An 18,338-nucleotide genomic window follows, 5' to 3' on the forward strand; every position below is an offset into this window, starting at 1 on the left:
GATTGACACAAAGTGGGAGGTGCCATGGTACAAGCCAGTTATTGAAATCATTACTCGTGTACCCGAGTTATTTGTTGAAGGGGCGGGGGACTCGGCGCTGACGCGCCTCGTACCCGCCCCTTCAACAAATATTTCGGATACACTCGTAATGCTATTCAATAACTATAACGAGTACATGGAATATCAGTGAAAAGTGCGAGAAGATATAAACAAGAATAATACATTTTTTGTGGGTGGCTGAATAAACTATCTCTTCACATATGTGTGTAATTCTACATATTGGCACTGCCTAGGTCATTCAAATGGCTTCTTACACATATTATTCTGTCAAACGTTTTAGAGATTAATTCCCCTGATCATCAGCAGGGTCGTTGAATTTCACTACAAACTTGTTCACCGAGACGTTTCATTGTCCCTTGGGTGAAACGTTATTCCTGAGGGCGAACATTAATCATTCATGTTTCCCAAGAGCAAGACCAATAGCTTGTTTATTACAACGAAACAATACAACCTTTTTTTTGATAATTTTCCAACAGGGCACTGTCAAACTGCTTAGTTCGAATCGTTAAGATTCAGTATTTTTTCTCGGAATTTTCCTTCGAGAAATCTTGAAAAAGTTTCATAGCTGAACTTATTGCTTGGGATATGCAGGCGGCCATTTTTATGGGCGTTTGGCTGCAATCAGAACTCGCGAGAAAAGAGCTTCGGTTATACAAGGGACCTATTTTTTTTCAAAACAGCATTTTTTTTGTGTAGTCAGCGGTTATTCCGAACGGGAATCGTTTCTTTTATACATGTATATACAGTAAAAAATAATGCTTGAACCATTTTTTGTTCTTGAATTCATTACAACGATCCAAGTCATGCCAGCTGTGTTTTTCCTCATCGCAATAAGGGAGTAAATCGTTTTCCGGCGAACAGATGTATAATATCATTCCGAGACCATGCGTCAATTATTACCAAGGATTTTCGATTGTGGAGACACTAATCACTCCAACCTTTTAGAAATACCTTGTCTATGTTAGTTATGTAGGTTTCGTTTCGACATGTCAGAGAATAAGGGAAACACAGTGAGCGTGTAAGTAGGAGACACTATGGGCAGCAACTTGCTCGTAAACGTCTCGTGAGTGGAAGACAAGATTGGGACGACTCACTTGTGAGGGGGAAACAGCACTTGTTTTAAGACTGGCACATGATCAACTCAATACAGTTAAAACACGTTGTGATATGAATTGTTTCGAATTATTCCCAAAGTCGTCGAGCTTTTAACGCCGAAGTAAAACTGTTGATTGGATTGGACATGCTTTGGAAAAAAACGGCCATTGCCCTGAATAAAGGGTCCAACCGAGGAAGGACTTATTGGCAATACACATACAATGTATCGTAAAATTACTCTTTTATGTAATTTTCACCCATATTTCGTATCAAGGTCAAGGTCATTGCACATTTTTAGCGGGTCCAGTAGGGGAGCTTTACAATACCCAGCATGCTTATTGATATTTGTAATGATCATCTTAACCGTGTTGATTAAATCCTTACAGGTGATACAGAGACGAACAAGTGGAGATGTTGATTTCTATCGTAACTGGGCTGACTACAAGAATGGTTTCGGGGATATACTTGAAAACTACTGGATTGGTAAGTCTATTGTGAACGCATAGCAGGCTATCCTGAAGTTAAGATTATCATATGTGCTAAACACTTAAATGTCAAAATATTTAATCAACGTGTAGAATGTTAGAGGATAACACGACGAGAATCATATGGCGGGCGCCGTGTAACCTCTAACTTCTAAAGGCGGATCAACAACGTGCAGACTGTCATTGTTTTAAAAGCTAAATCGCATGCATATATACATATTGAATGGTCAAATGTTAGTACCGCGTTTCCAAGAATCATTAAATCAATATTGATAGCAATCAAAGATATGAAATTATTATCATTTCCAGGCTTCATTTCGTTAACGGCACGGATTAAAAATGGCGGACCGGTAAAAAAAAAAATGTATGTCAAGGAAAGCCAAACGAAAATCTATTATTTTCGTACTTTATATCTGTACTGCCTGATACAAATTTTCCTTTTGCTTTTAACAACCATGGCGGCTATGTTCAAATTACAACTGTAGGTTAATTGCGGTATCATGACGTAGCTAAGTGGTTTGTGTCAAAGTATTATTAACTTTTAACATAATGTGTAGTAACTAAACTATAAGTACACCGTTGTTATTAAGTTTAAACTTATAAATACTGATATCATTGTCTCCTTCCTTCCAACCTGAAATCAGATTGAAAATGCGCATGGCGTCAGTTATAGTTCCCATGCTAAATGTCGATTGGATATAGAACAAACAAATAACTAGACACGTTTGCTAGCTGAAGTTATCAATATGGAGATACACAGTATTTCACCTGGCATATGCAGATTTATAATACAACAATGTTTTAAACAGGTCATATCATTAGCAGTGATTTAAGTTTGCAAAGTGTAAAAACGTATACATTTGGTAAAAAAACAGCATGATTATTATCGGAAAGAATAGCTATACGCCATATTACACAGAATCAAGATACTTCGAGCATAAGTAAGATCGAAAATAGCAAAATTATAAAGAAAGCACTGTAAATATACATACGTGCGCACCTTATTAAAACATTCATAAGTAGTAAACATTGTTATAAGAGTTCCCGATGGTTACCCTGATACACTATACATAAAGGTTGTCTCCCTTTCCACGGCATTATGATCTCAGCCGGAATTCGAGCCTGTGATTGAAATAACAAAATATTGAAAAAACCTGTAACAACCAGATATCAAACCATGATTGATGAAACAGAAGAAATTGTACACAAATATAGAAACAAGTCATATTTAAAATCCTGGCTGATGAGTTCATCAATGGTGACTAATTAAATAACCTCGAAAATGTTTAAAATGTTACCAATAATCGTACATCTGTATCGGTTACTGCAAAACTGGTATTGGATACCTACGAAACCAGAACCAGTATCAGAACCAGTTGGTTAAAGCAAAGAAACAAGATTCTGGTTATAAATGGTTTCAAACCATACAGACAGCACAGATTCTAAACTACATTTACCGAAATTGTGGTAATCATTTATTTCAGGCAGAACTAGAAATCACAACCAGAGCAACAATGGTCTACTAATTACCATAATTGGCAATATTTAGAATGGGAACGTTTCAATTGTTTCTAATAGGTTAGGTGTCTATGAACAATACGTAAAAAAATCCCCAAAAATATATACTGAACTTTGAAGAAATTAGGTCTGGTTTTGCATTTGATTACACGGCCTAGTCATGGCCGTTCCTATTATGAACGTTTTGTGCATCTGTTATTTAGTAAAGACAATCGGACATGAATAAAAAAAAAAAAAAAACACCGAGAAACATTACATCATTTAAATGACATAGGCTGATCTCAAACAGCACTAGAATGGATGATGGTTATCATGATAGTAAGACAATAGGGAAATATCCAGGTAGTAATTGTTAAACTTAACATCCCCTACATACATCTTAGTACAATAGGTCGTTATCTTGTACACTATTTAATTGAAGGTTAGAAACCTAAAACACTTTATGTTAATTATCTGACAAGCAGAAGCGCGTAGCAAACAAACACTTAAAATATCATAGGCAAGTTTGTACTGTGTAATGCATATAATCATCTTTAAGTTGCATATACTTCAACTTGAAATGATCTACAGCCCCTCTTGGTTTCATGAGAAGTTAAATCTGTATTCGTTTCCTCATGTTGGTGACGTTCACACTCCGCTGCAAATGGTTCATGCACTCCTTGGCAGTTCACTTCATTAACACTAGATTAGGGCCCTTTCATCTGTTTATGACGAGGTTAACTTTCTATCCTCAGTTAATGGAAGTATAAGAATTGACAATCGTTCCTCAAGTACATGTTATATAATGAAACGCATGCTTATATGGAAATGTTTTCATTTAGGTTACATTATTTTTCAATTCTCTCTATCAAAGGCAATGACAACCTTCATGCCCTAACAAGCACCACCTCGAAGGATCCTACGTGTTGAACTAGAGGCTTGGGATGGCAGAAAGGGGTATGCCCAATACTCGACATTCCATGTGGCAAATGAAGCTCAGAATTACAGACTTTCCGTGTTGGGATTCTCCGGCAACGTTCACCGTAAGTCTTATGATTATATGTATATCGGTTACTTAAAGATGCTTTTACTCCAATAGGCATGAAACCACCGGAAAAGAGGAACTTCCATGTTCTAATTTTCATGAAGATCTGTTACGACTGTTCATAGGAGTCTGCATATTGTTGATTTTATAGATATAAACATTAGCCCCTACTCCAATACACACATTTGAAGATTGGACGACGTATCAAATGTAAGTAGGCTATCTATCCTAGAACTGTTTTAAAACGCAGAGTCTGATTTGTCGACAATTGTAGTTAGTATTGATTTCAGAGGTGTCGACCAATCAGATAACCCGTCGGAAAACCGCTCCTAAAGATATGGTCTACTACTAGTACTGTCCCACAGTCGATGCATAGTCTTGCATTTGGTGATTTAGAAACCATTGTCACATGGGAAACAAAAACATGAATTAATATAAGGATTCTAAACCAAAGAACGCTACAGTGTGCACTTGAAATTTCAGCCGGATGGAACCTAGATTTAAAGTGAATCGAAGTTCATACCCACTTTCGACTTTTCACGTGTTACATCTTGTGCTTAGAGTAGGAGAAGGGGATTATATATTTCTTTAAATACTAACCAGATGCAAACGCATGTGGTCAAATCGACGACACCTGCCATAAAAACCCACGGTAATTAGACGATACAAGCCGTAGTGCTGCTGGGTGTCTTCGGCATTATGCTTCAGTGAGGTAGCACTATAAATCGGCTAAAGTTCCGGCCTATCATAAGGAGACTTAACACGAACATACCGCAGCCTCCCAAAACACACATATGCACTCTACACACGCATGCCTGTCGCACGCACGGGAGGTCGTCCTTAATTGACCTTAGCTGTTAATAGGGCGTTAAACAAAATAAACCAAACCAAACCAAAACCGTACAACGCTACGGTATATATAGGTTAACTAACACTCTCGAAATGAGAATGATTTTGATGATGAGCAAGAAGAAAACAAAACGTCTGCCCCATATTGAAGGATACTGATGTACTTTGTATATGAATCGTGTTTGGGATCAACATTAACCAATTTAATTTACGTATATGCCGGTTTTCTATAAGTGATTTTGATTGATCTTTTCGGGCTCTATTTCAACCAGTGCTCGGACATTGACATTAACTTGTGTCATGGTGTATTAAAGCACAAACGTTATAGCTGTATTTTTCTTGTTTTATTCATCAATGACCTGCATGATTGAGCCAATTAAATTTACAGAGTGTGAACTGTATTAAACTGTGTTTTTTTTTTGGTTATTTAGTTGATGCCTTGGCCTTGCATAATGGTAATGAATTCAGCACATATGACAATGACAACAATGGCTGTGCCGTACGATATCATGGAGGATGGTGGTACGTGGATTGCTACCAAACCAACCTCAACGGCCCATTCAAGTTGAGCGATGCAGTAGGGAATTCAATAGCGATGATCTGGATGAAATTCCCTGATATTGACCAGGATTTTATTCCGTTGAAGAAATCAAAGATGATGATTCGATAGACAGGATGAAACGTGATATGGTTTATTAACAGTGATGTATACAAATAGTTATACTATCATTTTCATCTATCAAGAACTATTGCAGGAGCAAGAAAAGAGTATGCAAGCTGTATCTCACTGAATAATATGATATGCGACTTATTGTAGGGGACATTGAAGAGACCAAAATTGATCTTCTGTTCCCATTATAACAACACTTCAATCTTATTCAATGTGTCTTCTTGACACCCGTCCCCATTTGACTCTGGCTACTGCCTGGATGTTAAACTTCTACAAACAAAAACATAAACAACATGTACACACTATAAATCCGGTGAAAGGCACGCGCTTTTCCAACCTGACAAACAACAGCATACTACAGCCTCCTTAAACATACACATCTACCGATGCTCTGTCGAGGCGACTTTTTAGAACATCTTGCACACAGAGTAGTCTTCCTGAAAGGATATCAGTTGTTGATAGGAAATACAACAATATATGGCCTCCTGTATCCTGTTGGATGTGTATAGGATAAAACATAATCTCGAAGGCAGATGTAGTAGATAGATTTAATATTTTTTGTTTCTCGATTCTTTTCCGTACTGCTTTAATCGATTGATCAAAAAGAAATAGAATTTTACATATTCAAACAAATTCTCATTTAAAGTAAAAACATTATTTATAGGAAAATAACATTCTTCGGCCTTCGTTATTAATTTAATTGCAAAAATATCCTCGTCCTTGCTGTATAACCTGCAACAATGCACGAATCATCGTTAATTATTTCTTAAATGACGTCGAAGCTGTTTAAAATACGACGCAACAGACATGGTGACTAAAAGTACATGGTGACTAAAAGTGACTCGTTCAACATGGTTCACCGTGTATTACAATTGGATCATAGTTTGGATACACATTGTGCCAATACCAGTATCGGAATTCCTAAGGGAATGTGTGCGATGTGTTGTTAAGACGAAATGTGCTGTTTTACTAGTACACAAATGTCGACAAAAGTTTAACATCTACCAACGCTTAATTGTCGTATCCAATTCAAACATGTATTTATCAAATGCTTCGAGTAAGCGTCTTTATTTGCACTTCCGGTTGACGTTCGGTATCTGAGCATGCTTGTTATGTTACTTCTCAAATAAAGAAACGATGTCAGGCTAAATTCAACACCAGGAGGAAATGTGACAAATTTTCTACTGTTATTACTAAGGGAAAACTTTGGTCATCAAACGAATTAAAAAAATGCCATACTGTGAAAAGACTTTGTAATATTTAAATGCCAGTTTTGTTGTGTACAATTATGGGCCCATAAAGGTTATTCTCATTAACAAACGATATCATACAACTGTATGCGTATTAACAAGAGCATTCAATTCAGAATACACTTGGATGTAGCCCATACTCGGTAATGCAAACTTAAACGGTTTCGGTTTTATTGAGGTGAAACACCTCAAATGCACAAGAATCATTCCCTTCCGGTATCTATATCATTACTTCAACAGAAGGGAAGAGTCTTGTATCGTTTTGTGAAATGGAAGCCGAATAGGTACCATAGGCAATGTTACATAAAGTAAAAGAAAAAAAACAGTTGACCAGGTAACCGGTTTATGATGAATATGCAACCTATTAAAACATTAAATGAACCTGGTAAATCGATGGATTTGCAATTTCGCAGTGTTTCAAAACCCCCAGCCCAAGCGATAATTTAGTGTTGATTGTGACCCATAAAGGACTTTTTGATATCTGAAATTTTACCATTCTCTACACTACCATTATGAATTCAAGAAAGGAAAAACACATTAGTTATATATTTGCATTACTTATCGAAGTTGTCAATATTCATTACACAGATATTCAATTTAAGAACTAAAAGTCTATTAAATATTTAAAACTTTATTGTAAAAAATCTAACCAAAATATACAAGATAGGTTACGATCAATAATGATGATGAATGACAATAAAATGTTGATATGTACATTTTATGAGATTTTTCTTATTTCTTTCCAAATATTGCAGATCCTAGATGCCTCAGAGGTATAAGCACATGGTCAATTTTATGGACTACTCCGTTGGTGGCGGCGATATTGGCCTTGATCACTTGAGCATTGTTGACGTAAACTGAGGTTCCTGTAAATAATAAAAGTATTAATGACGTAAAATAGATGAGAACAGAAAAATAACAATTCCATTATGATATAGGCAGAAAGACACCGTCTACAGCGTTTACAGAGTAATTTCATGAGGAGTAGCATTGGGATAGATGACCTTTGCTTCAATAAGAAATATATTGGAGGCACCAACAAAGGGAGAGCACCATTACATACCTGTGGTACGTATTCTGATGACGTCATGGTGAGTATCTAGTGTCCTAATGTGTTCCCTGTTGTACAGACCGGCGGAGTATTCTGTGTTTGGGACCACGTGGTATTCAAGGATTTCTGATAATAAAGACAAAGAATTGGTGAAAATTGAGTCACTCTATGTAAATAATAATGTATATCGCGGGTTAGCTACTATAATGCTAATTCTCATTAAGAAAAAAATAAATAAAATTATACAACTGTTTAAATCATTTTTTTTTTAATTTTTGCGCGTTCTACATTATATTAAATACAATTGCATGATAATGCAATAGCTTGTGACTAATTTGAAAATGTATTACAGTTTTGGGGAGAAGACGGACAAACGTTTTTTCGACTTGTGCCTGATCCTATTTGTATATTTGCAAATGAAATATATATAAAAGAATAGCTTAAGATTTCTCAAATCCAAATACAGTAGCTACACTTTATACGAATTCAAATATCAATAGACCCTTTAGAATTCAGTGTGAATCTTACCTTTTAGAAGTTGTGGGTTCTGGGCAAGGTGGTTCCATACTCTTGATCCTAGTCGTGCAAATGCGTCATTTGTTGGGGCGAATACAGTGAGAGCGTCACCTATTGGTAGACAATGATAATATACAACAACATCAAGTATGTTTTTCAATACACTCATTGAGATTGAATTAAATTTACTTTGATAACATATTTTAGAATTACAGAACGCTCAAATCTTTGAATGAAAAGGCTTAAATGTAGCTTATGTTATATATACTACTATTGACACTTCAGAAATAGAGATACCGGCAAATCTGTGTTCAATATATCCAGGATAAACTGAACTTTACCATTCTTTATATCAGTCTTCCAATAAATTTGTCTCTACCTATTAAATTTAGTCCATCTTTTTTATGTAGATATAGTAACTATGACATCGTCACATATTTCAAGCTGAAATACTACCATTTTAGCTTGATAAACATATAATTTTTACCTATGTTAGCGTTAGATAGAAATATTTCTTATAGTATACTCAGCTAACCTTGTAGTGCTGATACCAGGTTTGCTGATTTGACCTTTGATAATAGGGTGGATAACTCTGAGTCACCAGCGACGATGTCGACGATACTGCCCTCTGGTGGCATCATTACAGTATCAATAATATGGACATATCCGTTGTTGGCTTGAATGTCGAAATGTGTTATTCTTGATCCTTCCACAGTAACTTCCTGAGGATTTAGAAAAAAACATTACCAGACATTTACAGACTCCGTTAAAATTAGTCTCAATCAATTTTAGATACAAACATCGCAAATCTTACTAAGTTGTGTATTGTAATATACATACGACAATTATTTGCGTTCATTAACGTTTAATACGTTATGGTGCCGATGAAACTTAGGACTCTTATCCTTCCGCTCTGGTTATTTTAAACTCTTTTAATGGTATCTGTGCAAATTTTATGCTTTGTTTGTATTTTTCAATTAGAATTACAGTTTGATTTAAGCGTAACTTTTTCCATGTTCAGTGGATACCTCATAAAGGATCATATGCATTTTACCTTGCTTATATTCATGAACACCAATTTGTTAAAGAGTGGTATAGCTTTAACATCGGTAATTTATCGAACAAGGTATGACCAACACGATAAAATATGCAAAGATTATATCAAAAATTTAAAGATGGTTGTGTTTTACTTACAATTAAAGGTTTATTGATAAGAAAATTAAATACATTATTGTACTTACATGATTATGACTGTAGATGTTGAGACGGACTTTCTGACCAGCCAAAGTAGTAAGTTGAGCCTCGTTGGATGCATCCTGTTTCCTGATAGATCCCGGAACCACGTGGTATTTCAAATTATTGGTGAGAGCATTTACGTCATTGCTGAGTGAGGCAAGAACATCTGCGGGTAACTTGGCAAAGGCAGCGTTGGTGGGAGCAAAAATGGTGAAGGTTCCTGTAAGTAAGTAGAGTGAGCTGTTAGTGTCGATTGGTCACATACAGAACTCCGGTATATATCTAATTTAGTATATTATCAAACAAAAGGAATAATTATAATTGACCCAATTGAACTCAAATTATGCAATGATATTATTGTGGCAGACTCACAACGTCCAGTTTTTTTGGAAATGACATCAAGATAAGAACATGTTATTTTCAACATACTTTAAAAAATATGAAACTCGCTTACTTTCACAAGTGACTACTAAACTTGTCCAAGTGCGTCAGCTAGGCCTGCTTTCTGTACCAGACAGACCAGTGTTGACTCTCCAGAGGACTGTAATACCTGTACTAGGCTACCGCCCAATACGGCATGTAGAGCAAGAGTGAAGCACAACAGACGGAGCATGGTGCGTTTTGAATGAAGATCAGTGATTTCGTCTGGAGGTTTCTGAGGTGACTGCTACGTTTAAATGATGTCTTCTAGTCTGTATTTATACTAATCTAACTTTAAGACCTTTTCAATTGGTGATATAACACTCCAATTTGGCTCCCCGTGGTGTGTAGACGTGACTGTTATCAGTTCAGGGGCACATACAGCCCTCAAATAGAAACACCGGCCGCTTAGTTGCATAAGTTGATACCACAATAATTACATCGGTCAGTTTTGGTGTGTGAGTTTCTACGTTTATGCAAAAAGTTTATCTTGCACTGTCAGTTTGGCATTTTTTTCCCATATTTTGTGAATTCGCATGTCTTATGTTTAGGTCTGCACCGGCAATGAATAAATATGCAGAATCATTAAAGACAGTCGAAACATTATTTTCTTGCATTATTTCTTCGTATAACACATTTACATTACTGACTAAAGAGTTTTTGTTATTTCATATGCCCCACATTAGATATTCAAGAATACTACGTTCCAGTACTGTGACTCTGTTCGTACCGATGCTAGAATGCATCATTTAAAACTACATAATATGTATGTACGCTATTATTTATTTATTTTCATTTCATATAATAACATTTTATATAATGACATTATATGTTTACCCATGGACTCAAGATGCAATCGATATGGTAGGTTCAGAGGTTGTAACACAAAGCGGTTTTTCTGTTGCGTGCCACCTTTTTCGACCAAACTTTTGATTATAGATTATTACTCGAGTTTAACACATATCTAGATTAATTTGTTTTACTTTTCTTCTTTATGTAGTGATTTTTTTTCCAATCCGAATGGAATGCACAATTGTACAATCTAATAAAGGCTTCGTGGATCCAATTCGTGACCCAAGAATAAAACGTTGCAATAATCAATAGCAAGATATATTAATTATCACAGATTTACATGTAGTTTAGCGAATATTTTCAGTGCGAAAATGAAGCATATTACCTCTGAAAGGTATCATCTTGCTTTACGTAAAAGGCAAAACATTGCAACGTATATTTAATTTGTATATTAAATCAATGATTGATGAACACAGCATAGAAATGGTTTATTGATGTTCTTAATTACTGTTTTGGAACAAGTAAATGTGATATTTGTGTTTATAGGTTTTAAAAGGACCTGAACTTTATTATTGAGATGTTTACTCCTTGCAATGCTTATATGCCAATCACGTGTTCACGCGCTCGCTTTAAGTTGTATTTGTTTTGTATTTTCCTACAAGTTAACTTAAAGATAGCATACACTTAATATGAGTCACCTTTCGATAAGTGTCACGTTTTAGTCAGTTTGTAGTTTTGGTGAGGCCACGGGATCCCCGATAAGGTGCTGGTCATATAGCGTACCTTTGTAAATTCCACAGCGGATTTGTACTCGCTAATTGATTGAATTATCTATGATTGTACAGTTACGTTCGGAGTGAAAAATAGAAAAAAAAATCCTTAATAAAAAAGAAAAACACACACAAAATAATGTGTATATGACTTAAAATTGAGTATTAATTTAAGATACGTCTGGGGAACCAAATTAAGAAAAAAGTTAGCAAGTAAAACAAAAACGACTATGTGTTACAATCAGTGAAATTACCGAAGATATTACACATTGATTTTATAAGGAAGTCCAGGAGTCTGTCTTATGTTTTGTTATGTTTTCTTTATAAATACTTTCGAAAGTTTCAAAGAAAACTAATACTCAAAACAGAAAAAAAAAAAAAAAAAAAACAAGAACAAATAAAAGCAAAAAAAAAAAAAAAAAAAAAAAAAAAACAAGAACAAAAGGCAAAACAAACAAGAGATCCCAGAGGGATCTTGGCGCCCACCATTGAATGATCTTCATAGGTTCCATGTCAGATTGATCTTTTCTCTACTTTTCCCTTCATTTTCCTAATCTGTGCAAATTGAGACATCCCTCCAGTACTTTTCAAACAAGGGAATTTTAGCTATATAAGAAATTTGAGATTTAACGATAATGGCTGTTTGTTTGCCAGGTTGTTTTCAGGACAGACTGGTCCAAAAATGCATAACGAGGCACCAAGGGGAACCTCCATATGAAATTTGAGAAAGATCCCTTCAGTACTTTCTCAGAAACAGCGATAACAAACTTCAATTGTCAAAATCCAAGATGGCTGCCTGTCGGCCATGTTATTTTCAGATTGGTCTCAAAATGCAATATGCATAACTAGGCACCAAGGGAAACTTACATATGAAATTTCAGAAAGATCCCTTAAATACTTTCTCAGAAATAGTGATAACAAACTTCAATTGTCAAAATCCAAGATGGCTGCCTGTCGGCCATGTTGTTTTCAGATTGGTCTCAAAATGCAATATGCATAACTAGGCACCAAGGGAAACTTACATATGAAATTTCAGAAAGATCCATTCAGTACTTTCTCAGAAATAGTGATAACAAACTTCAATTGTCAAAATCCAAGATGGCTGCCTGTCGGCCATGTTATTTTCAGATTGGTCTCAAAATGCAATATGCATAACTAGGCACCAAGGGAAACTTACATATGAAATTTCAGAAAGATCCCTTAAATATGTTCTCAGAAATAGTGATAAGAAACTTCAATTGTCAAAATCCAAGATGGCTGCCTGTCGGCAATGTTGTTTTCAGATTGGTCTCAAAACGCAATATGCATAACTAGGCACCAAGGGAAACTTACATATGAAATTTCAGAAAGATCCATTCAGTGCTTTCTCAGAAATAGTGATAACAAACTTCAATTGTCAAAATCCAAGATGGCTGCCTGTCGGCCATGTTGTTTTCTGATTGGTCTCAAAACGCAATATGCATAACTAGGTACCAAGGGAAACCTACATATGAAATTTCAGAAAGATCCCTTAAATACTTTCTCAGAAATAGTGATAACAAACTTCAATTGTCAAAATCCAAGATGGCTGCCTGTCGGCCATGTTGTTTACCGATTTGTCTCAAATCGCAATATGCATAACTAGGAACCAAGTGGAACCTATCTATGAAATTTGAGAAAGATCTTTTCAGTACTTTCTCAGAAATAGCGATAACAAACTTCAATTGTCAAAATCCAAGATGGCTGCCTGTCGGCCATGTTTTTATCCGATTGGTCTCAAAACGCAATATGCATAACTAGGCACCAAGGGGAACCTTCATATGAAATTTGAGAAAGATCCCTTCAGTACTTTCTCAGAAATAGCGATAACAAACTTCAATTGTCAAAATCCAAGATGGCTGCCTGTCGGCCATGTTGTTTTAAGATTGGTCTCAAAACGCAATATGCATAACTATGCACCAAGGGGAACCTACATATGAAATTAGAGAAAGATCCCTTCAGTACTTTCTGAGAAATAGCGATAACAAGAATTGTTTACGGACGGAGGAACGGACGGACGGACGGACGGACGGACGGACGGACGGACGGACCACGGACCACGGACGCAGGGCGATTTGAATAGCCCACCATCTGATGATGGTGGGCTAAAAAGGCGTACATTGATATCCTCCAGTAATGCACCTCCTGTATGTATTTTCGCGATTGATTAACTGTCACACAGGCAAAAAGTAGAAACAAGAGATCCCAGAGGGATCTTGGCGCCCACCATTGAATGATCTTCATAGGTTCCATGTCAGATTGATCTTTTCTCTACTTTTCCCTTCATTTTACTAATCTGTGCAAATTGAGACATCCCTCCAGTACTTTTCAAACAAGGGAATCCTAGCTATATAAGAAATTTGAGATTTAACAATAATGGCTGTTTGTTTGCCAGGTTGTTTTCAGGACAGACTGGTCCAAAAATGCAATACAAGGGACCAAGGGGAACCTACTTATGAAATTTGTGAAAGATCCATTCAGTACTTTGAGAAATAGAGATAACAAACTTCAATTGTCAAAATCCAAGATGGCGGTCTGTCGGCCATATTGTTTTCCAATTGATCTCAAAATGCAATAAGCATAACGAGGCACTAAGGGGAACCTCCATATGAAATTTGAGAAAGATCCCTTCAGTACTTTCTCAGAAATAGTGATAACAAACTTCAATTGTCAAAATCCAAGATGGCTGGCTGTCGGCCATGTTATTTTCAGATTGGTCTCAAATCGCAATATGCATAACTAGGCACCAAGGGAAACTTACATATGAAATTTGAGAAAGATCCCTTCAGTACTTTCTCAGAAATAGTGATAACAAATTTCAATTGTCAAAATCCAAGATGGCTGCCTGTCGGCCATGTTGTTTTTGGATTGGTCTCAAAACGCAATATGCATAACTAGGCACCAAGTGGAACCTTCATATGAAATTTGAGAAAGATCCCTTCAGCGCTTTCTCAGAAATAGTGATAACAAACTTCAATTGTCAAAATCCAAGATGGCTGCCTGTCGGCCATGTTGTTTTCAGATTGGTCTCAAAACGCAATATGCATAACTAGGCACCAAGGGAAACCTACATATGAAATTTCAGAAAGATCCATTCAGTACATTCTCAGAAATTGTGATAACAAACTTCAATTGTCAAAATCCAAGATGGCTGCCTGTCGGCCATGTTGTTTTCCAATTGGTCTCAAATCGCAATATGCATAACTAGGCACCAAGGGGAACCTACATATGAAATTTGAGAAAGATCCCTTAAGAACTTTCTCAGAAATAGCGATAACAAACTTCAATTGTCAAAATCCAAGATGGCTGCCTGTCGGCCATGTTGTTTTCGGATTGGTCTCAAAACGCAATATGCATAACTAGGCACCAAGGGGAACCTTCATATGAAATTTGAGAAAGATCCCTTCAGCACTTTCTCAGAAATAGCGATAACAAGCTTCAATTGTCAAAATCCAAGATGGCTGCCTGTCAGCCATGTTGTTTTCCGATTGGTCTCAAAACGCAATATGCATAACTAGGCACCAAGGGGAACCTTCATATGAAATTTGAGAAAGATCCCTTCAGTACTTTCTCAGAAATAGCGATAACAAACTTAAATTGTCAAAATCCAAGATGGCTGCCTGTTGGCCATGTTGTTTTCAGATTGGTCTCAAAACGCAATATGCATAACTAGGCACCAAGGGGAACCTTCATATGAAATTTGAGAAAAATCCCTTCAGCACTTTCTCAGAAATAGCGATAACAAACTTCAATTGTGAAAATCCAAGATGGCTGCCTGTCGGCCATGTTGTTTTCCGATTGGTCTCAAAACGCAATATGCATAACTATGCACCAAGGGGAACCTTCATATGAAATTTGAGAAAGATCCCTTCAGTACTTTCTCAGAAATAGCGATAACAATCTTCAATTGACAAAATCCAAGATGGCTGCCTGTCGGCCATGTTGTAATCCGATTGGTCTCAAATCGCAATATGCATAACTAGGCACCAAGGGGAACCTTCATATGAAATTTGAGAAAGATCCCTTCAGCACTTTCTCAGAAATAGCGATAACAAGCTTCAATTGTCAAAATCCAAGATGGCTGCCTGTCAGCCATGTTGTTTTCCGATTGGTCTCAAAACGCAATATGCATAACTAGGCACCAAGGGGAACCTTCATATGAAATTTGAGAAAGATCCCTTCAGTACTTTCTCAGAAATAGCGATAACAAACTTAAATTGTCAAAATCCAAGATGGCTGCCTGTTGGCCATGTTGTTTTCAGATTGGTCTCAAAACGCAATATGCATAACTAGGCACCAAGGGGAACCTTCATATGAAATTTGAGAAAAATCCCTTCAGCACTTTCTCAGAAATAGCGATAACAAACTTCAATTGTGAAAATCCAAGATGGCTGCCTGTCGGCCATGTTGTTTTCCGATTGGTCTCAAAACGCAATATGCATAACTAGGCACCAAGGGGAACCTACATATGAAATTTGAGAAAGATCCCTTCAGTACTTTCTGAGAAATAGCGATAACAAGAATTGTTTACGGACGGAGGGACGGACGGACGACGGACCACGGACGCAGGGCGATTTGAATAGCCCACCATCTGATGATGGTGGGCTAAAAATATCACGTTAGTACAGCATCAGTACAGAAATAGTCAAAATACTTGTACGAAATACTCATTTATATGACTGAAACAGTAATAACAAACAAATCACTCGTCAGAAATATCAATATGTTATACAAAGGTATCTTACAGTAAGATAATGTTTCGTCTATGTTAAATGATTTAGCAAAATCATGTATTGCCATAGTAGACTAACACATTAGGCAATTAAATTAAAAAAAATATGGAAAGCAATACCAATAAGACGATATTAGATATATTTTTAGTATCGATGAAATAAAGACATAAAAACTGACGGATGTAATCTATCTTGTATCAACTTTTGCAACTGAACGACCCGCGTTCCCACGTGAGGACTGTACGTTCTCCTGAGCTGATAACAGTCACCACTGGGAGACACGAATGTACTAGTTTTTTCATATTTTCTACTAATTCTGAAATTTTCACCAATTTTACCATAAAAGATCTAATTTAACCCAACCCAGTCCATTTTTTCAGCAACGTATCTAATTATGAATTTTCATGGCTAATTTTCGACGGTCAAAGCTAGTTCTGTGAATCATATCCAATTTAACATGACCACCGTCTAATTCTATCGAGCTATCTAGAAATCATGAACTTTACACTATTTATTTCATGACTATCTAAAAGTTTCCCCGACAGTCTAGAAATGTCCGACAGGGTCTATTTTTTTCTCCACTGACGCGAATTCTGCTCCTCGAATCTAGTATTGACGGAGCAATCCAGTTTTCGTGAAAATCGCCTAATATTAAACATCATGACGAATATTGCGAGATTCGCCTCGGGCGGTTCTGTCGCGCGGCAATACCAGCACTGCCAGCCGTAGACTACTTTACCTGGACAGCAGCCATCCGTGACCATCGAGTCCCGCGGCTAGCCTCGACTTGGGAGCGCTCAGCCGTGAAGCGGTCCTACCATAATCACCTATACTTACGATGTCGGTACCGACTCAAATGATACAGACGATTCGTTCTTCCACAATTAACAATATTATCGGAAATAAATACACTACATTTAACTAAATTTCATACGTCTAATTTAAAAATTCGTATAATGACAGGAAGGTGGTATAATATATATATAAAGGAGATTTTTGCAATGAAAGTATTGGAGACGAGTTCCATCATCTATTTATGTTAAAGTGTACCCTGAACGAAAAACGATAATCAAATGTGTTATTCTTTGTAACCACCAAAGAAGAATGTCGAAAACCGCATCAAAATCGGTTGGCCGAGTGCCGAGATATCGCACATCGAAGTACGCGATTTGCACCTGTCGATCGACTGCTAATCAGCGTATCGGTCAGTCACGCTGATTTGGAACTCTTCAGTCTATGACGTCACAGGTTGAACAGAGTGACTGGTATGGTGGCCAGTAGCATAGAGGACAGTGTGAACAGTATCAGTACAAATATGTTCGAATACGATCTGGACATGAGATTTGAGGTTGTTGAATTTGGCGAATATTGCCGACGAGAAGTCGGAATCCAACAATATAAGTTTGAGTTAAAAAAAAAAAATAATAACATAGTGAAATTGACTCTGAAAATGACCGCTTGGTTTACACAGACTGGTGTAATAATCGGTCAATCACCAATAAATGTATATTAGTTATGTGTTTACCATTTCTTACTCGTTACCAAAGAAAGCAACACAGCATCAACAAATTAAACTAAAATAATGTGCCATTTCATTCGCAAATTAATATTCAAATAAACATACCAACAATACAACAGTTCTGGATACTCTGGTTTGTGAGAAAAGACGAACACACGTACAGTAAATTCAAGCGTTATATTCTATGCAAAACCCGCTTTAGTCATGAAGGACACTTAATTTAGAAAGTAATATATTATAATCATCATGATCTACCATATACTAAATCTCTCTCCCGTATGAATACCAGTGTTAAAGTCTACAACAAACTTCTACATATACAGATTTTATCC

The 18,338-nt window shown here is 36.5% G+C and overlaps 1 protein-coding gene and 1 pseudogene across 1 annotated transcript; one reads left to right on the top strand and one right to left on the bottom strand.

The window, feature by feature from the left end:
* Positions 1–18,338, top strand: part of LOC117339720 — a 344,709-nt pseudogene that overhangs the window by 101,620 nt on the left and 224,751 nt on the right.
* On the bottom strand, positions 7,684–10,412 carry LOC117339634 (transforming growth factor-beta-induced protein ig-h3-like). Its single transcript, XM_033901332.1, has 6 exons — positions 10,225–10,412; positions 9,756–9,994; positions 9,054–9,236; positions 8,531–8,629; positions 8,015–8,128; positions 7,684–7,817 (listed from the first exon to the last, which is right to left on the bottom strand). The coding sequence occupies exons 1-6, from the start codon at positions 10,365–10,367 to the stop codon at positions 7,684–7,686; spliced, it is 912 nt and encodes a 303-aa protein (XP_033757223.1). The 5' UTR covers positions 10,368–10,412.

Source organism: Pecten maximus, chromosome 12 (genome assembly GCF_902652985.1).
Source record: "Pecten maximus chromosome 12, xPecMax1.1, whole genome shotgun sequence".
In the NCBI taxonomy this organism is placed as follows: Eukaryota; Metazoa; Mollusca; class Bivalvia; order Pectinida; family Pectinidae; genus Pecten; species Pecten maximus.